We start from the raw sequence: 13,244 nt of genomic DNA on the forward strand, positions 1-13,244 counted from the left end.
AAAGTGGATTACAAATAATAGCTGATATCAACCCAAGAAGACCTAGAAATAACACAACTGAAAACTGGAGGCAGACAACACCAAGCCTAGACTCAACCAACTCTACAAACAAAACACAGACAATGAGAAAAAAAAAAAGTGCAATTCAAATGAAACCTTCAGGAGATGAACTGAGTGATATGGAAATAATCAAACTTCCAGATGCGGAGTTCAAAATAATGATTGTAAGGATGCTTAGGGATCTTAGAACAACAATGGATGGTCATTATGAACACCTAAATAAAGAAATAGCAAGTATAAAAAAGAATAAGTCAGAGATGACAAATACAATATCAGAAATAAAGACCACAATGGAAGGAATTAAAAACAGGATAGATAGAGCTGAGAATTGAATCAGCAAGTTGGAGGACAACTGGAATGAAGGCATAAAAGCAGAGAAGAAAAAAGAAAAGAGCTCAAAAAGTCTGAGGAAACTCTTAGAGAGCTCTGTGACAACATGAAGAGAAATAGCATCCATATCATAGGGGTTCCTGAAGAAGAAGAAAAAAAACAAGGGATAGAGACTTTGTTCAGCCTGACCAGGTGGTGGCGCAGTGGATACAGCATTGGACTGGGATGCGGAAGGACCCAGGTTCGAGACCCCGAGGTCACCAGCTTGAGCATGGGCTCATCTGGTTTGAGCAAAGCTCACCAGCTTGAACCCAAGGTCACTGGCTCGAGCGGGGGGGGGGGGTTACTCAGTCTGCTGAAGGCCCATGGTCATGGCACATATGAGAAAGCAATCAATGAACAACTAGGGTGTCGCAACAAAAAACTGATGATTGATGCTTCTCATCTCTCTCCGTTCCTGTCTGTCTGTCCCTATCTATCCCTCTATCTGACTCTCTTTCTGTCCCTGTTAAAAAAAAAAAAAGAGAGAGACTTTGTTCAATCATATCATAGATGAAAACTTCCCTAAATTAATGCAGGAGAAACTCTCACAAGTTCAAGAAGCACAGATAACTCCATTAAAGAGAAACCCAAAGAAACCTACACCAAGACACATCATAATTAAAATACCAAAGCTAAGTGATAAAGAGAAAATATTAAAAGCTGCTAGAGAAAAAAAGCTATCATCTACAAAGGAGCCCCCATAAGGATGACATCTGACTTCTCAACAGAAACACTTGAGGCCCAGAAGGGAATGGCAAGAAATATTCAAAGTAATGCAAAACAAGAACCTACAACCAAGACTACTTTATCCAGCAAGGCTATCGTTTAAAATCAAAGGAGAAATAAAAAGCTTCCCAGACAAAAAACAACTCAAGAATTCATTACAACCAAACCAATGCTGCAGGAAATGTTAAGGGGCCTGTTGTAAACAGATCAAAGTGGGAAAAAATATCGCAAAAAAGGAATACAGCTTTAAAGAATAAAATGGCAATAAACAACTACATATCAATAATAACCTTAAATGTAAATGGATTAAATGATCCAATCAAAAGACATAGGGTAGCTGCATGGATAAGAAAACAGGACCCGTACATAAGCTGTCTAAAAGAGACACACCTTAAAACAAAAGATACACATAGATTGAAGGTAAAAGGCTGGAAAAAACCATTTCATGCAAATGGAAATGAAAAAAAAGCTGGGGTAGCAATACTTATATCAGACAAATTGGACTTTAAAACAAAGGATATAGTAAGAGATAAAGAAGGCCACTACATAATGATAAAGGGAGCAATCCAACAGGAAGATATAACTATTATAAATATCTATGCACCTAATATAGGAGCATCTAAATATATAAAGCAGACTTTGATGGATTTAAAGGGCAAGATCAACAGCAATACTATAATAATAGGGGATTCCAATACCCCACTAACATCACTAGATAGATCCTCAAGAAAGAAAATTAACAAAGAAACAGCAGACTTATTGGACATACTAGATCAACTCGATTTAATAGATATCTTCAGAACCTTTCACCATAAAGCTGTAGAATATACATTCTTTTCAAGTGCTTATGGTACATTCTCTAGGATAGACCACATGTTAGGGCACAAAAGTGGTCTCAATAAATTTAAGAAGATTGAAATCATATCAAGTACTTTTTCTGATCACAATGGAATGAAACTAGAAATCAACCACAACAGAAAAGCTCTAAAATTCTCAAACACATGGAAACTAAATAGCAGGTTGTTAAATAACGAATGGATTAAGACTGAGATCAAAGAAGAAATAAAAAAATTCCTAGAAACGAATGATAATGAGCTTACAACAACTCAAAATATATAGGACACAGCAAAAGCAGTACTGAGAGGGAAGTTCATAGCATTACAGGCACACTTTAAGAAGCTAGAAAAACCTCAAATAAACAACTTAACCCTGCATCTAAAAGAACTAGAAAAAGAACAGCAAGTAAAGCCCAAATGTAGTAGAAGGAAGGAAATAATAAAGGTCAGAGTGGAAATAAATGACATAGACACTAAAGAAACAATACAGAGGATCAATGAAACTAGTAGCTAGTTCTTTGAAAAGGTAAACAAGATTGATGAACCTTTAACTAGACACACCAAGAAAAAGAGAGAGAGGACTCAAATAAATAAAATTAGAAATGAGAGTGGAGAAATAACAACTGACACAACAGAAATACAAAATATTGTAAGAAAATACTATGAAGAACTGTATGCCAAAAAACTAGACAACATAGATGAAATGGACAAATTCCTTGAAACATACAATCTTCCAAAAATCAATCTGGAAGAATCAGAAAACCTAAACAGACCGATTACACCAAATGAGATCGAAACAGTTATCAAAAAACTCCCAACAAAACTGGAAAGCCACATGCAAAAGAATGAAACTCGACTACAGCCTGTCCCCGTGTACTAAAATTAATTCAAAATGGATCAAAGACCTAAATATAAGACCTGAAACTATAAAGTACATAGAAGAAGACATAGGTACTAAACTCATGGACCTGGGTTTTAAAGAACATTTTATGAACTTGACTCCAATGGCAAGAGAAGTGAAGGCAAAGATAAATGAATGGGACTACATCAGAATAAAAAGTTTTTGCTCAGCAAGAGAAACTGATATAAAAATAAACAGACAGCCAACTAAATGGGAAATGATATTTTCAAACAACAGCTCAGATAAGGGCCTAATATCCAAAATTTACAAAGAACTCATAAAACTCAACAACAAACAAACAAACAATCCAATAAAAAAATGGGAAGAGGACATGAATAGACACTTCTCCCAGGAAGAGATACAAATGGCCAACAGATATATGAAAAGATGCTCAGCTTCATTAGTTATTAGGGAAATGCAAATCAAAACTACAATGAGATACCACCTCACCCCTGTTAGATTAGCTATTATCAACAAGATGGGTAATAACAAATGTTGGAGAGGCTGTGGAGAAAAAGGAACCCTCATTCACTGTTGGTGGGACTGTAAAGTAGTACAACCATTATGGAGGAAAGTATGGTGGTTCCTCAAAAAACTGCAAATAGAACTACCTTATGACCCAGCAATCCCTCTACTGGGTATATACCCCAAAACCTCAGAAACATTGATACGTGAAGACACATGTAGCCCCATGTTCATTGCAGCACTGTTCACAGTGGCCAAGACATGGAAACAACCAAAAAGCCCTTCAATAGAAGACTGGATAAAGAAGATGTGGCACATATACACTATGGAATACTACTCAGCCATAAGAAATGATGACATCAGAACATTTACAGCAAAATGGTGGGATCTTGATAACATTATAAGGAGTGAAATAAGTAAATCAGAAAAAAACAAGAACTACATGATTCCATACATTGGTGGAACATAAAAATGAGACTAAGAGACATGGACAAGAGTGTGGTGGTTACCAGGGGTGGGGGGAGGGAGGACAGGGGGAGAGTTAGGGGGAGGGGGAGGGGCACAGAGAACTAGATAGAGGATGGCGAAGGACAATCTGACTTTGGGCGAGGGGTATGCAACATAATCTAATGACAAAATAACCTAGACATGTTTTCTTTGAATATATGTACCCTGATTTATTAATGTCATCCCATTACCATTAATAAAAATTCATTTAAAAAAAAAAATCCCAACAAATAAAAGTCCGGGGCCTGATGGCTTCACAAGTGAATTCTACCAAATATTTAAAGAAGAACTAACTCGTATCCTTCTCAAGGTATTTCAAAAAATTCAAGAGGAAGGAAGACTTCCAAGCTCCTTTTATGAGGCGAGCATAATTCTGATTCCAAAACCAGGCAAAGACAACACAAAGAAAGAAAATTATAGGCCAATATCTCTGATGAATATAGATGCTAAAATCCTCAACAAAATATTAGCAAACCAGATCCAACAATATATGGAAAAAATCATATACCATGATCAAGTGGGATTTATTCTGGGGAGGCAAGGCTGGTACAATATTCATAAATCAATCAATGTGATTCATCACATAAACAAAAAAAGGAGAAAAACCATATGATAATTTTAATAAATGCAGAAAAAGCATTTGATAAAATCCAGCACTCATTCATGATCAAAACTCTCAGCAAAGTGGGAATACAGGGAACATACCTCAACATGATAAAAGCCATCTATGACAAACCCACAGCCAACATCATACTCAATGGGCAAAAATTAAAAGCAATCCCCTTAAGATCAGGAACAAGGCAGGAGTGCCCCCTTTCACCACTCTAATTTAACATAGTCCTGGAAGTCCTAGCCACAGCAATCAGACAAAAATAAATAAAAGGCATTCATGTTGGAAAAGAAGAAGTAAAACTTTCATTATTTGCAGATGATATGATATTGTATATAGAAAACCCTAAAGTCTCAGTCAAAAAACTACTGGACCTGATAAATGAATTCAGCAAAGTGGCAGGATATAAAATCAATACGCAGAAATCAGAGGCATTTTTATACGCAACAATGAACAGTCAGAAAGAGAAATTAAGGAAACAATCCCCTTCACTATTACAACCAAAAAAATAAAGTACCTAGGAGTAAACTTAACCAAGGAGACTAAAGACTTGTACTCGGAAAATTACAAAGCATTGATAAAAGAAATCAAGGAAGATACAAACAAGTGGAAGCATATACCGTGCTCATGGTTAGGAAGAATAAACATCATTAAAATGTCTATATTACCCAAAGCAATCTATAAATTTAGTGCAATACCAATTAAAATACCAATGACATACTTCAAAGATATAGATCACACATTCCAAAAATTTATATGGAACCAAAAAGAACATGAATAGCCTCAGCAATCTTAAAAAAGAAGAATAAAGGGGGAGGTATCACACTTCCTGATATCAAGTTATACTACAAGGCCATTGTACTCAAAACAGCCTGGTACTGGCATAAGAACAGGCATATAGATCAATGGAACAGAACAGAGAACCCAGAAATAAACCCACAGCTCTATGGACAACTGATATTTGACAAAGGAGGTAAGGAAATACAATGGAGTAAAGACAGCCTCTTTAATAAATGGTGTTGGGAAAATTGGACAGCTACCTGCAAAAAAATGAAACTAGATCACCAGCTTACACCACTCACAAAAATAAACTCAAAATGTATAAAATACTTAAATGTAGGCCATGAAACCATAAGCATCTTAGAAGAAAACATAGACAGTAAGCTCTCTGACATCTCTCGGAGCAATATATTTGCTGATTTATCTCCACGGGGAACTGAAATAAAAGACAGGATAAACAAATGGGACTATATCAAACTAAAAAGCTTTTGCACAGCTAAAGACAATAAGAACAGAATACAAAGACAAACTACACAATGGGAGAACATATTTGACAATATGTCTGATAAGGGGTTAATAACCAAAATTTATAAAGAACTTGTAAATCTCAACACCAGAAAGACAAACAATCCAATCAAAAAATGGGCAAAGAAATGAATAGACACTTCTCCAAAGAGGACACACAGATGGCCAATAGGCATATGAAAAAATGCTCAACATCACTAATCATTAGAGAAATGCAAATTAAAACCACAAAGAGATATCACCTCACACCAGCCAGAATGGCGCTCATCAACAAAACAACACAGAATAAGTACTGGCAAGGATGTGGAGAAAAGGGAACCCTCCTGCACTGCTGGTGGGAATGCAGACTGGTGCAGCCACTGTGGAAAACAGTATGGAGATTCCTCAAAACACTGAAAATTGAACTGCCTTTTGACCCAGCTATCCCACTTTTAGGACTATACCCCAAGAACACCATAGAACAGCTCCAAAAGGAGAAATGCACCCCCATGTTTGTGGCAGCGTTGTTCACAATAGCAAAGATCTGGAAACAGCCCAAGTGTCCGTCAGAGGATGAGTGGATTAAAAGCTTTGGTACATATATACTAGGGAATACTACTCAGCCATAAGAAATGATAACATCGGATCATTTACAATAACATGGATGGACCTTGAGTGAAATAAGTAAATCAGAAAAAACTAAGAACTATATGAATCCATACATATATGGGACATAAAAATGAGACTCAGAGACATGAACAAGAATGTGATGGCAATGGGGTTGGGGGGTTGGGGGGGAGGGGGGAGGGGGCGAGGAAGGAGAGAGGGGGTGGGGGAGGGGAGGGGCACAAAGAAAACCAGATAGAAGGTGAGAGAAGACAATTTGACTTTGGGTGAGGGATATACAGCACAATCAAATGTCAAAATAATCTGGAGATGTTTTCTCTCAACATATGTACCCTGATTTATCAATGTCACTGCATTAAATTTAATAATAATAATAAAAAAGAAGAACATATTACTGAGTGATAAGAAGTTACAGAAAAATATATTCCAAATGACTATATTTAGATAAAGTTTAAAAGCCTGTAAAATTAATCTATTGTTCACAATATAAACATATATAGTAAAACTATAAAGAAAAGCAAGGAATGATGAGCACAAAATTTAAGAGAGTGGTCAGTCAGAGTGAAAGGTAAGGAATGGGCTCAGTGAAGCAAAGATGGAGTGCTGGTGAGGGTGTGCAGCACAGGCCGGAGGGTAAACAGCGACCACTATGAGCCTAAGGAGGGGAAAGGCAGGAGAAAAAGGAGAACTGGGGATGCTGTACCAGAATTACTTTCCTACTTTATTTTTGCTTGGGCTGAAGTTGCCAAAATTATAACATGGAAATTAGAACCATCTGTTGACAGGATAAGTTAGTAAGCTGGACAGAATCTACCAAAAGAAATTCAGAGTAATGTATTTTAGAATCTGCTTCAAATTGTGGAAAAATATAAATAAAAAGCCTACTTTATTTGAGAGAGGAAAAAGCTGTCATTTAATCATTATCTATAATGGTAAATACATGGGAATAACTTAAGTAACCATTAACATAATACTGGTTAAATAAAGTAGGAAACACTCATACTATGGCATATTATTTTATAGTTACAAAAATTAAATAGACCAGGAACAGAAAAATGGAACAATGGAACAGGATGGAGTTGGTAAACAGATACTACTTAGTATAGGTTAAAGAGTCATTTCAAAACAGAAAAGTGAACTAGTGAATAAATGTTTTTGAGACAACTGGATGCCCACTGCCCTATCTAAAAACACTCACAAATACTTTAAATCCAGATGAGTTAAAAAACTAAAACAATTAAAATTAAATATGGGTGAGTATGCACTCTGACCTGGTGTAGAAAAAGGCTCCCTAAAAACACAGAAACAAAAGCTCAGAAGACAAAGAGGAATAAATATGGCTATATGAAACACAAAACTTCTATAAAGACACCAACAAAACAAAAAACCTTTTATAGAGAAAGTTTAAAGAAAATTCACAGCTTGTAAGATGGTATTTGCAACATAAATAACAGAAAGGGTTAGTAATACCTATACAAAAATGCTACAAAATCAATTTAAATGAACACCAACACTGTAATCCAAAAAAAAAAAAAAAAAACATGTTAAAAAAATAGGCAATCCACAGAGAAATAGAAATATACAATAAATACATGGAAATACATATGCAATTATACCTATTATGCAATGCAACCTTTATCTAAGTGATAAAAACATAAGACTTAAAAAATATCAAGTGCTGGTGAGTAGTACTGGTATGTATGTAGTACTCTTATATTCTGCAATGCAAGGCAGTATAAACTGATATTGAGGGGCTATTTAGCAGTATTAACTAAAATGAACATAGGCATCCATTATGATCCAGGGATTCCATATCTAGGAATCTACCCCAAAGAAACACTGACATATGTGTACAAAGCTATTCACTGAAACATCATTTGTACTAGTGAAAAATATAAAACACCAAAATGTTTATCAGCAGTGAAATAAAATAGACAGGCAATGCAAGAGTTAAAAGATATATAGTAACTCTCTAAATATTGACATACATTGAAGAATTGCCAAGTGATATTGTTTTAAAAAAAGTTTCAGAAAAATACAGAACAATATTCTAAAACAAAATAAAGTTAATTCGCCCTGGCTGGTTGCTCAGTGGTAAGTGTTGGCCTGGCGTGCAAGGGGTCCTGGGTTCGATTCCTGGCCAGGGCACACAGGAGAGGCGCCCATCTGCTTCTCCACCCCTCCCCCTCTCCTTTCTCTCTGTCTCTCTCTTCCCCTCCCGCAGCGAGGCTCCATTGGAGCAAAGATGGCCCGGGCGCTGGGGATGGCTCCTTGGCCTCTGCCCCAGGCGCTGGAGTGGCTCTGGTCGCAATAGAGCGACACCCCGGAGGGGCAGAGCATCGCCCCCTGGTGGGCAGAGCGTCGCCCCCTGGTGGGCGTGCCAGGTGGATCCCGGTCGGGCGCATGCGGGAGTCTGTCTGTCTCTCCCCGTTTCCAGCTTCGGAAAAATACAAAAAAAATAATAATAATAAAGTTAATTCTACATACTTCTGCAGATATGTGTACATATATAAGTGCACAGAGAAAGATCTCGAGAGTAATCAACAAATTAATAATAAAAGTTAACTCTGGAATGGGGACTGTGTCAGGGTAAGGAAGAGTCAAAGGTGATTTTAACTATATTGTTTGAATTTTTAAAAATAAGAGTTAATGCGCTTATTACTTATATAATTTAAAAATAAGTAAAACTTATAAAATAATTATACAAAATTATAAATTCTGTAGTAGGGATAGGGCAAAGTCCTGTGGGAACCCAGTGAAAAAGAAATTAGTGTGTAGAAAGATTTCATAGCAGCGGTGACATTTGAGCTGGGCCTTGCTGTTTGACTAGGATGTTGTCAAGCATCCATAAGTTGGTGGAGGACTGTGGCAGACTGTATTTTCCAAAGATGACTGTACTAACACACATCCTACCCATGTGCTTTTCTTTCAATAAGATATTGACACTTGTCTGTGGAGACATGGGAGTCCATGTCTCCTCCCCTGAACTTGAACAAGACTTTGTTACTGAACTGAGTGGGGAGGAAGTATCACAGCATGACTTCCCAGATTCATGACTATTCAGCTTCTGCAGGATCCTTTTTTCCACAGGATGCTCACCCTTGGGACCCACCCACTATGCTGTGTGCTGTGAGGAAGCCCAAACTAGGCCACATGGAAAGATCATGTGAAGAGGCCCATGTGGAAAGAAACTGTAGCCCTTAGCCGATAGGGCACCACAACTCCCAGATCCATGAGTGAAGAGGCCTTCAGGTGATTCAGTCCCCAGTCTTGTCATCTTGGGCTGAGACCCAAACATATGCCATGGAGCAGAGATAAGTCATCTCCAGTGTGCCCTATCCTAATTCCTGACCCAGAGAATCCATGAGCAGAATAAATGCTATTTTATACCACAAAGTTTTAGAGTGATGTGTTTGTTACACAGCTGGAGTAACCAGAACAAAAACATTCTAAGGAGAAGAAACTACACAAATAATAGAATGTCACAGAGCACTGTAAATATTGCCAGTTATTGGGTTGATGAGGCCAAAAAGGTTGGCCAGGACCAGACTATGAAAAGTCTTATATGACAGTGGAAAAAAAAATTAGACAACCTGCAGTGGAGAACTATTACAAATTTTTAAGCTGGGAAGTGCAATGTTATGATCTGCATTTGAGGATTAGCTCTCTGAAATTAGTGTAAAGGAAAGATTGGAGAAAAGACAGACATACAAATAGAAAAAGCTCCTCCAATTAAGATGAATCCTACCCAAGTTTTATGGTGGAATCATCCCTCCTGCTACATGTTTTGCGATTTTTTCCTCCTAAGGGTTGCTACTCAATTTTATTTGTATTGAAATAATGACAGAAGGAAACATGTCCACATAACCTGCACACAGATATTTACAGCAGCTTTATTTATATTTGCCAAAACTTGGACACAGTCAAGATGTTCTTCAGCAGGTAAATGATTAATACCTTATATCCTATTTAGCACTAAAAAGAAATGGGCTATCAAAGCCATGAAAAGACACAGAGGAATCTTAATGCATACCACTAAGTGAAAGAAGCCAGTCTGAAAAGGCTGCCAACTATATTACTTGTTGGAAAAGACAAAAGTATGCAGACAGTTGAAATATTGCCTGGTGCCAGGGGTAGAGGGAATGGAGAAATGAATAGCAAAGCATAGATTTTAGGACAGTGAAACTTCTCTATCTGATACTATAATGGTGGATATATGTCTTTACACATTTGTCAAAACCCATAGAATGTACGATATCAAGATGACCCCTAATGTAAACTATGGACTGGGTGACAATGAAGTGTTAATGTAGGCTCAGTGACTCTGGCGTGGGATGTTAAAAGTGAGGGAAACTGTGCTTGTTTGGAGGCCGGAGATATATGAAAAAGCTCTGTATCTTCTGCACAGTTTTGCTGTGAACCTAAAACTGCTCTCAAAAATAAAGTATATTAAAAATGTTGGGGTGGTACAAATGTATGAAGTTATTAGAATACATAAATGTTTCTCTACTGCTTTTCTTTCAAGCTTCTGGATCAGTTTACATAAAGTGCATTCTAAGGCTGCAAAGCAAGGCATCTACGAAGTTGTAACCACTAATTATCTACATGAATAATGCTATCCTTGTGCTATGAATATCACCATAACTGACTTCTTATTTTTGTGTCTATTAAAATATCTTCATCATTCTCATGATCAGTTTTATAAGAAAACTATATAAACGTGAACTTGTAAAGTAATTTATAGTAATAAGCTACAGTTCTTTTATTTTGAATATCGGGGATCTATTTAAGGGGGAAAGAGACACATGGCCCAAAGAGGAGGGAGCAGATGAAACTCAGAAACAGAGAGCCACCTCTGTGATATGGAAAGAATGCCTGGGTGAATAAAAAAGCAGATATATGAATGGATGAAAGAATCAAATAAAAAAATTTCACCTGACTGGGCAGTGGCGCAGTGGATAGAGCGTCGGACTGGGATGCAGAAGACCCAGATTCGAGACTCCAAGGTTGCCAGCTTGAGCGCGGGCTCATCTGGCTTGAGCAAAAGCTCACCAGCTTGGACCCAAGGTCTCTGGCTCAAGCAAGGGATTACTCGGTCTGCTGAAGCCCGCGGTCAAGGCACGTATGAGAAGGCAATCAATGAACAACTAAGGTGTTGCAATGCGCAACGAAAAACTAATGATTGATGCTTCTCATCTCTTCGTTCCTGTCTGTCCCTGTCTATCTCTCTCTCTGACTCTCTCTCTGTCTCTGTAAAAAAAAAAAAAAAAAAAAAGAAAGAAAGAAAATTTCATTCTCATCTTGGCAGAATATCTTTTATCCCATTTTTTTGAGAAAATCAAGAGGAAAAATGTACTGAAAATTGAGAGTTCATAGAAAATAGAGACAGGATGGAGAGGCTCAACAGTCAATCAATCAGATCTTGACTAGCACTAGAGCCCAGTTGGAATTTAATAGTGTAGTTTATTGGAGGCCAGTTTTGTATAATTTTATACTGTGCCTTTCTCTAATGTTAATTAATCAAGAAGTGATTAACCAAATTGTGGGCTACCATGCATCTTGCTTTTCATCTAATGCTTACTTCTGAAAAATGTCAATTTAAACTGTTTATCAAAGAGAATACAAATAAAAAAGGAACTAAAATTAATTTTTTCTGCTCTTAACCATTCATTTGTAATGTTTGTAGTTAATAATTTTTGAAACAAAGCAATGAAAAAAAGGAAAATAGAGGAAAAAACATTGAAACAAATGGTAAAATAAGATTATAGAATCACATGTGGGTTGAATTTGCCCATGTTAGTCCCGTCCCTCATTATGAAAGTTAAATTAAAGCCATTGTTGCTATATCTCACAAAATAAAATCTAATGAAAAAAATTCCCACCACGTGTTTCTTATGCATATTTCCAAGTAAATTTCTTATTCTTTAGTCAACTTACCTGCATCCAAGAGGTTACAAACTTCTGCTTGCCCTTCTGACAACCATGTAGTTGATGAGATAAGGCCTGGAGGAATTGTTGGCAAAAGTGGTTGTGGATCATCATCATAAAATAATATCAGGTCCTTAAAGAAAACAAGAGAGCACATTAAAGCTAAAAAAAAACCAACAAAAAACTCCATTGCCTAAATTTGTTACAATAGATGGGCAATTTATGCAGATACAATCTATATGTGCTATATGTAAAATACGTATAAACATATTTTGATTAAAAGAACTCACACATAATTTATCTGTATAGGAGGATCCAAATAAAGTCTGTACAGTGAGATTGGTGTATCTTCTGAAGGCGGCATTTGGTTGGGTTTTGTTCTTAATCCAATTTGCTACTCTGTGCTTTTTTATTGGTGAAATCAGCCCGTTTCCCTTTAGGGAAATTATTGATGCGTGAGGATTTCTTATAACCATTTTATCTTTTGTTTTCTGGTAGTTCTGTGCTTCTACTGAGGTTCTTTTCCTTTGCATTTCTGTCCTTTTGTTTGGTGGCAGTCTATGCTTTTTTCCTCTTTTTTAAAGTTATGTCTCTCAGTATTGGAATTTTTTTATGTGGTTACCATAAGGTTTATGAAAAAATTTTTCATATATACAGAAGTCCTCTTTCTTCTGATCTCCATCTTCCTTTGGAAATTCAGACCTTTAATCCCACCCCTTTTAAGTTTTATTGTCCCAAATTATCCCAGTTTATGATGTAACTTTTTTGGTGATTTTACTCATAGAGAAAAAGTTTTTAATTGTGATCATGTCTTACATCATCTGTTTTCTTTCAGGGATTTTGTTTTGGCCAGCCCTACATCCCAAAGATTTTTCTCCAATATTTAAAATAAAGTTTTATAGTTTTACATTTAAGTCTGTGATCCATT

The 13,244-nt window shown here is 36.7% G+C and overlaps 1 protein-coding gene across 1 annotated transcript in view; it reads right to left on the reverse strand.

Annotated features, from left to right (window-relative positions):
- ENTHD1 (ENTH domain containing 1) overlaps nt 1–13,244 on the reverse strand; it is a 133,503-nt gene that overhangs the window by 54,227 nt on the left and 66,032 nt on the right. Inside the window, exon 4 of the mRNA XM_066358485.1 lies at nt 12,326–12,449. Coding sequence (XP_066214582.1) covers nt 12,326–12,449 — 124 coding nt within the window. The remainder of the gene's footprint in view (nt 1–12,325; nt 12,450–13,244) is intronic.

The sequence above is a fragment of the Saccopteryx leptura genome, chromosome 1, assembly GCF_036850995.1.
Source record: "Saccopteryx leptura isolate mSacLep1 chromosome 1, mSacLep1_pri_phased_curated, whole genome shotgun sequence".
Classification (NCBI taxonomy): Eukaryota; Metazoa; Chordata; class Mammalia; order Chiroptera; family Emballonuridae; genus Saccopteryx; species Saccopteryx leptura.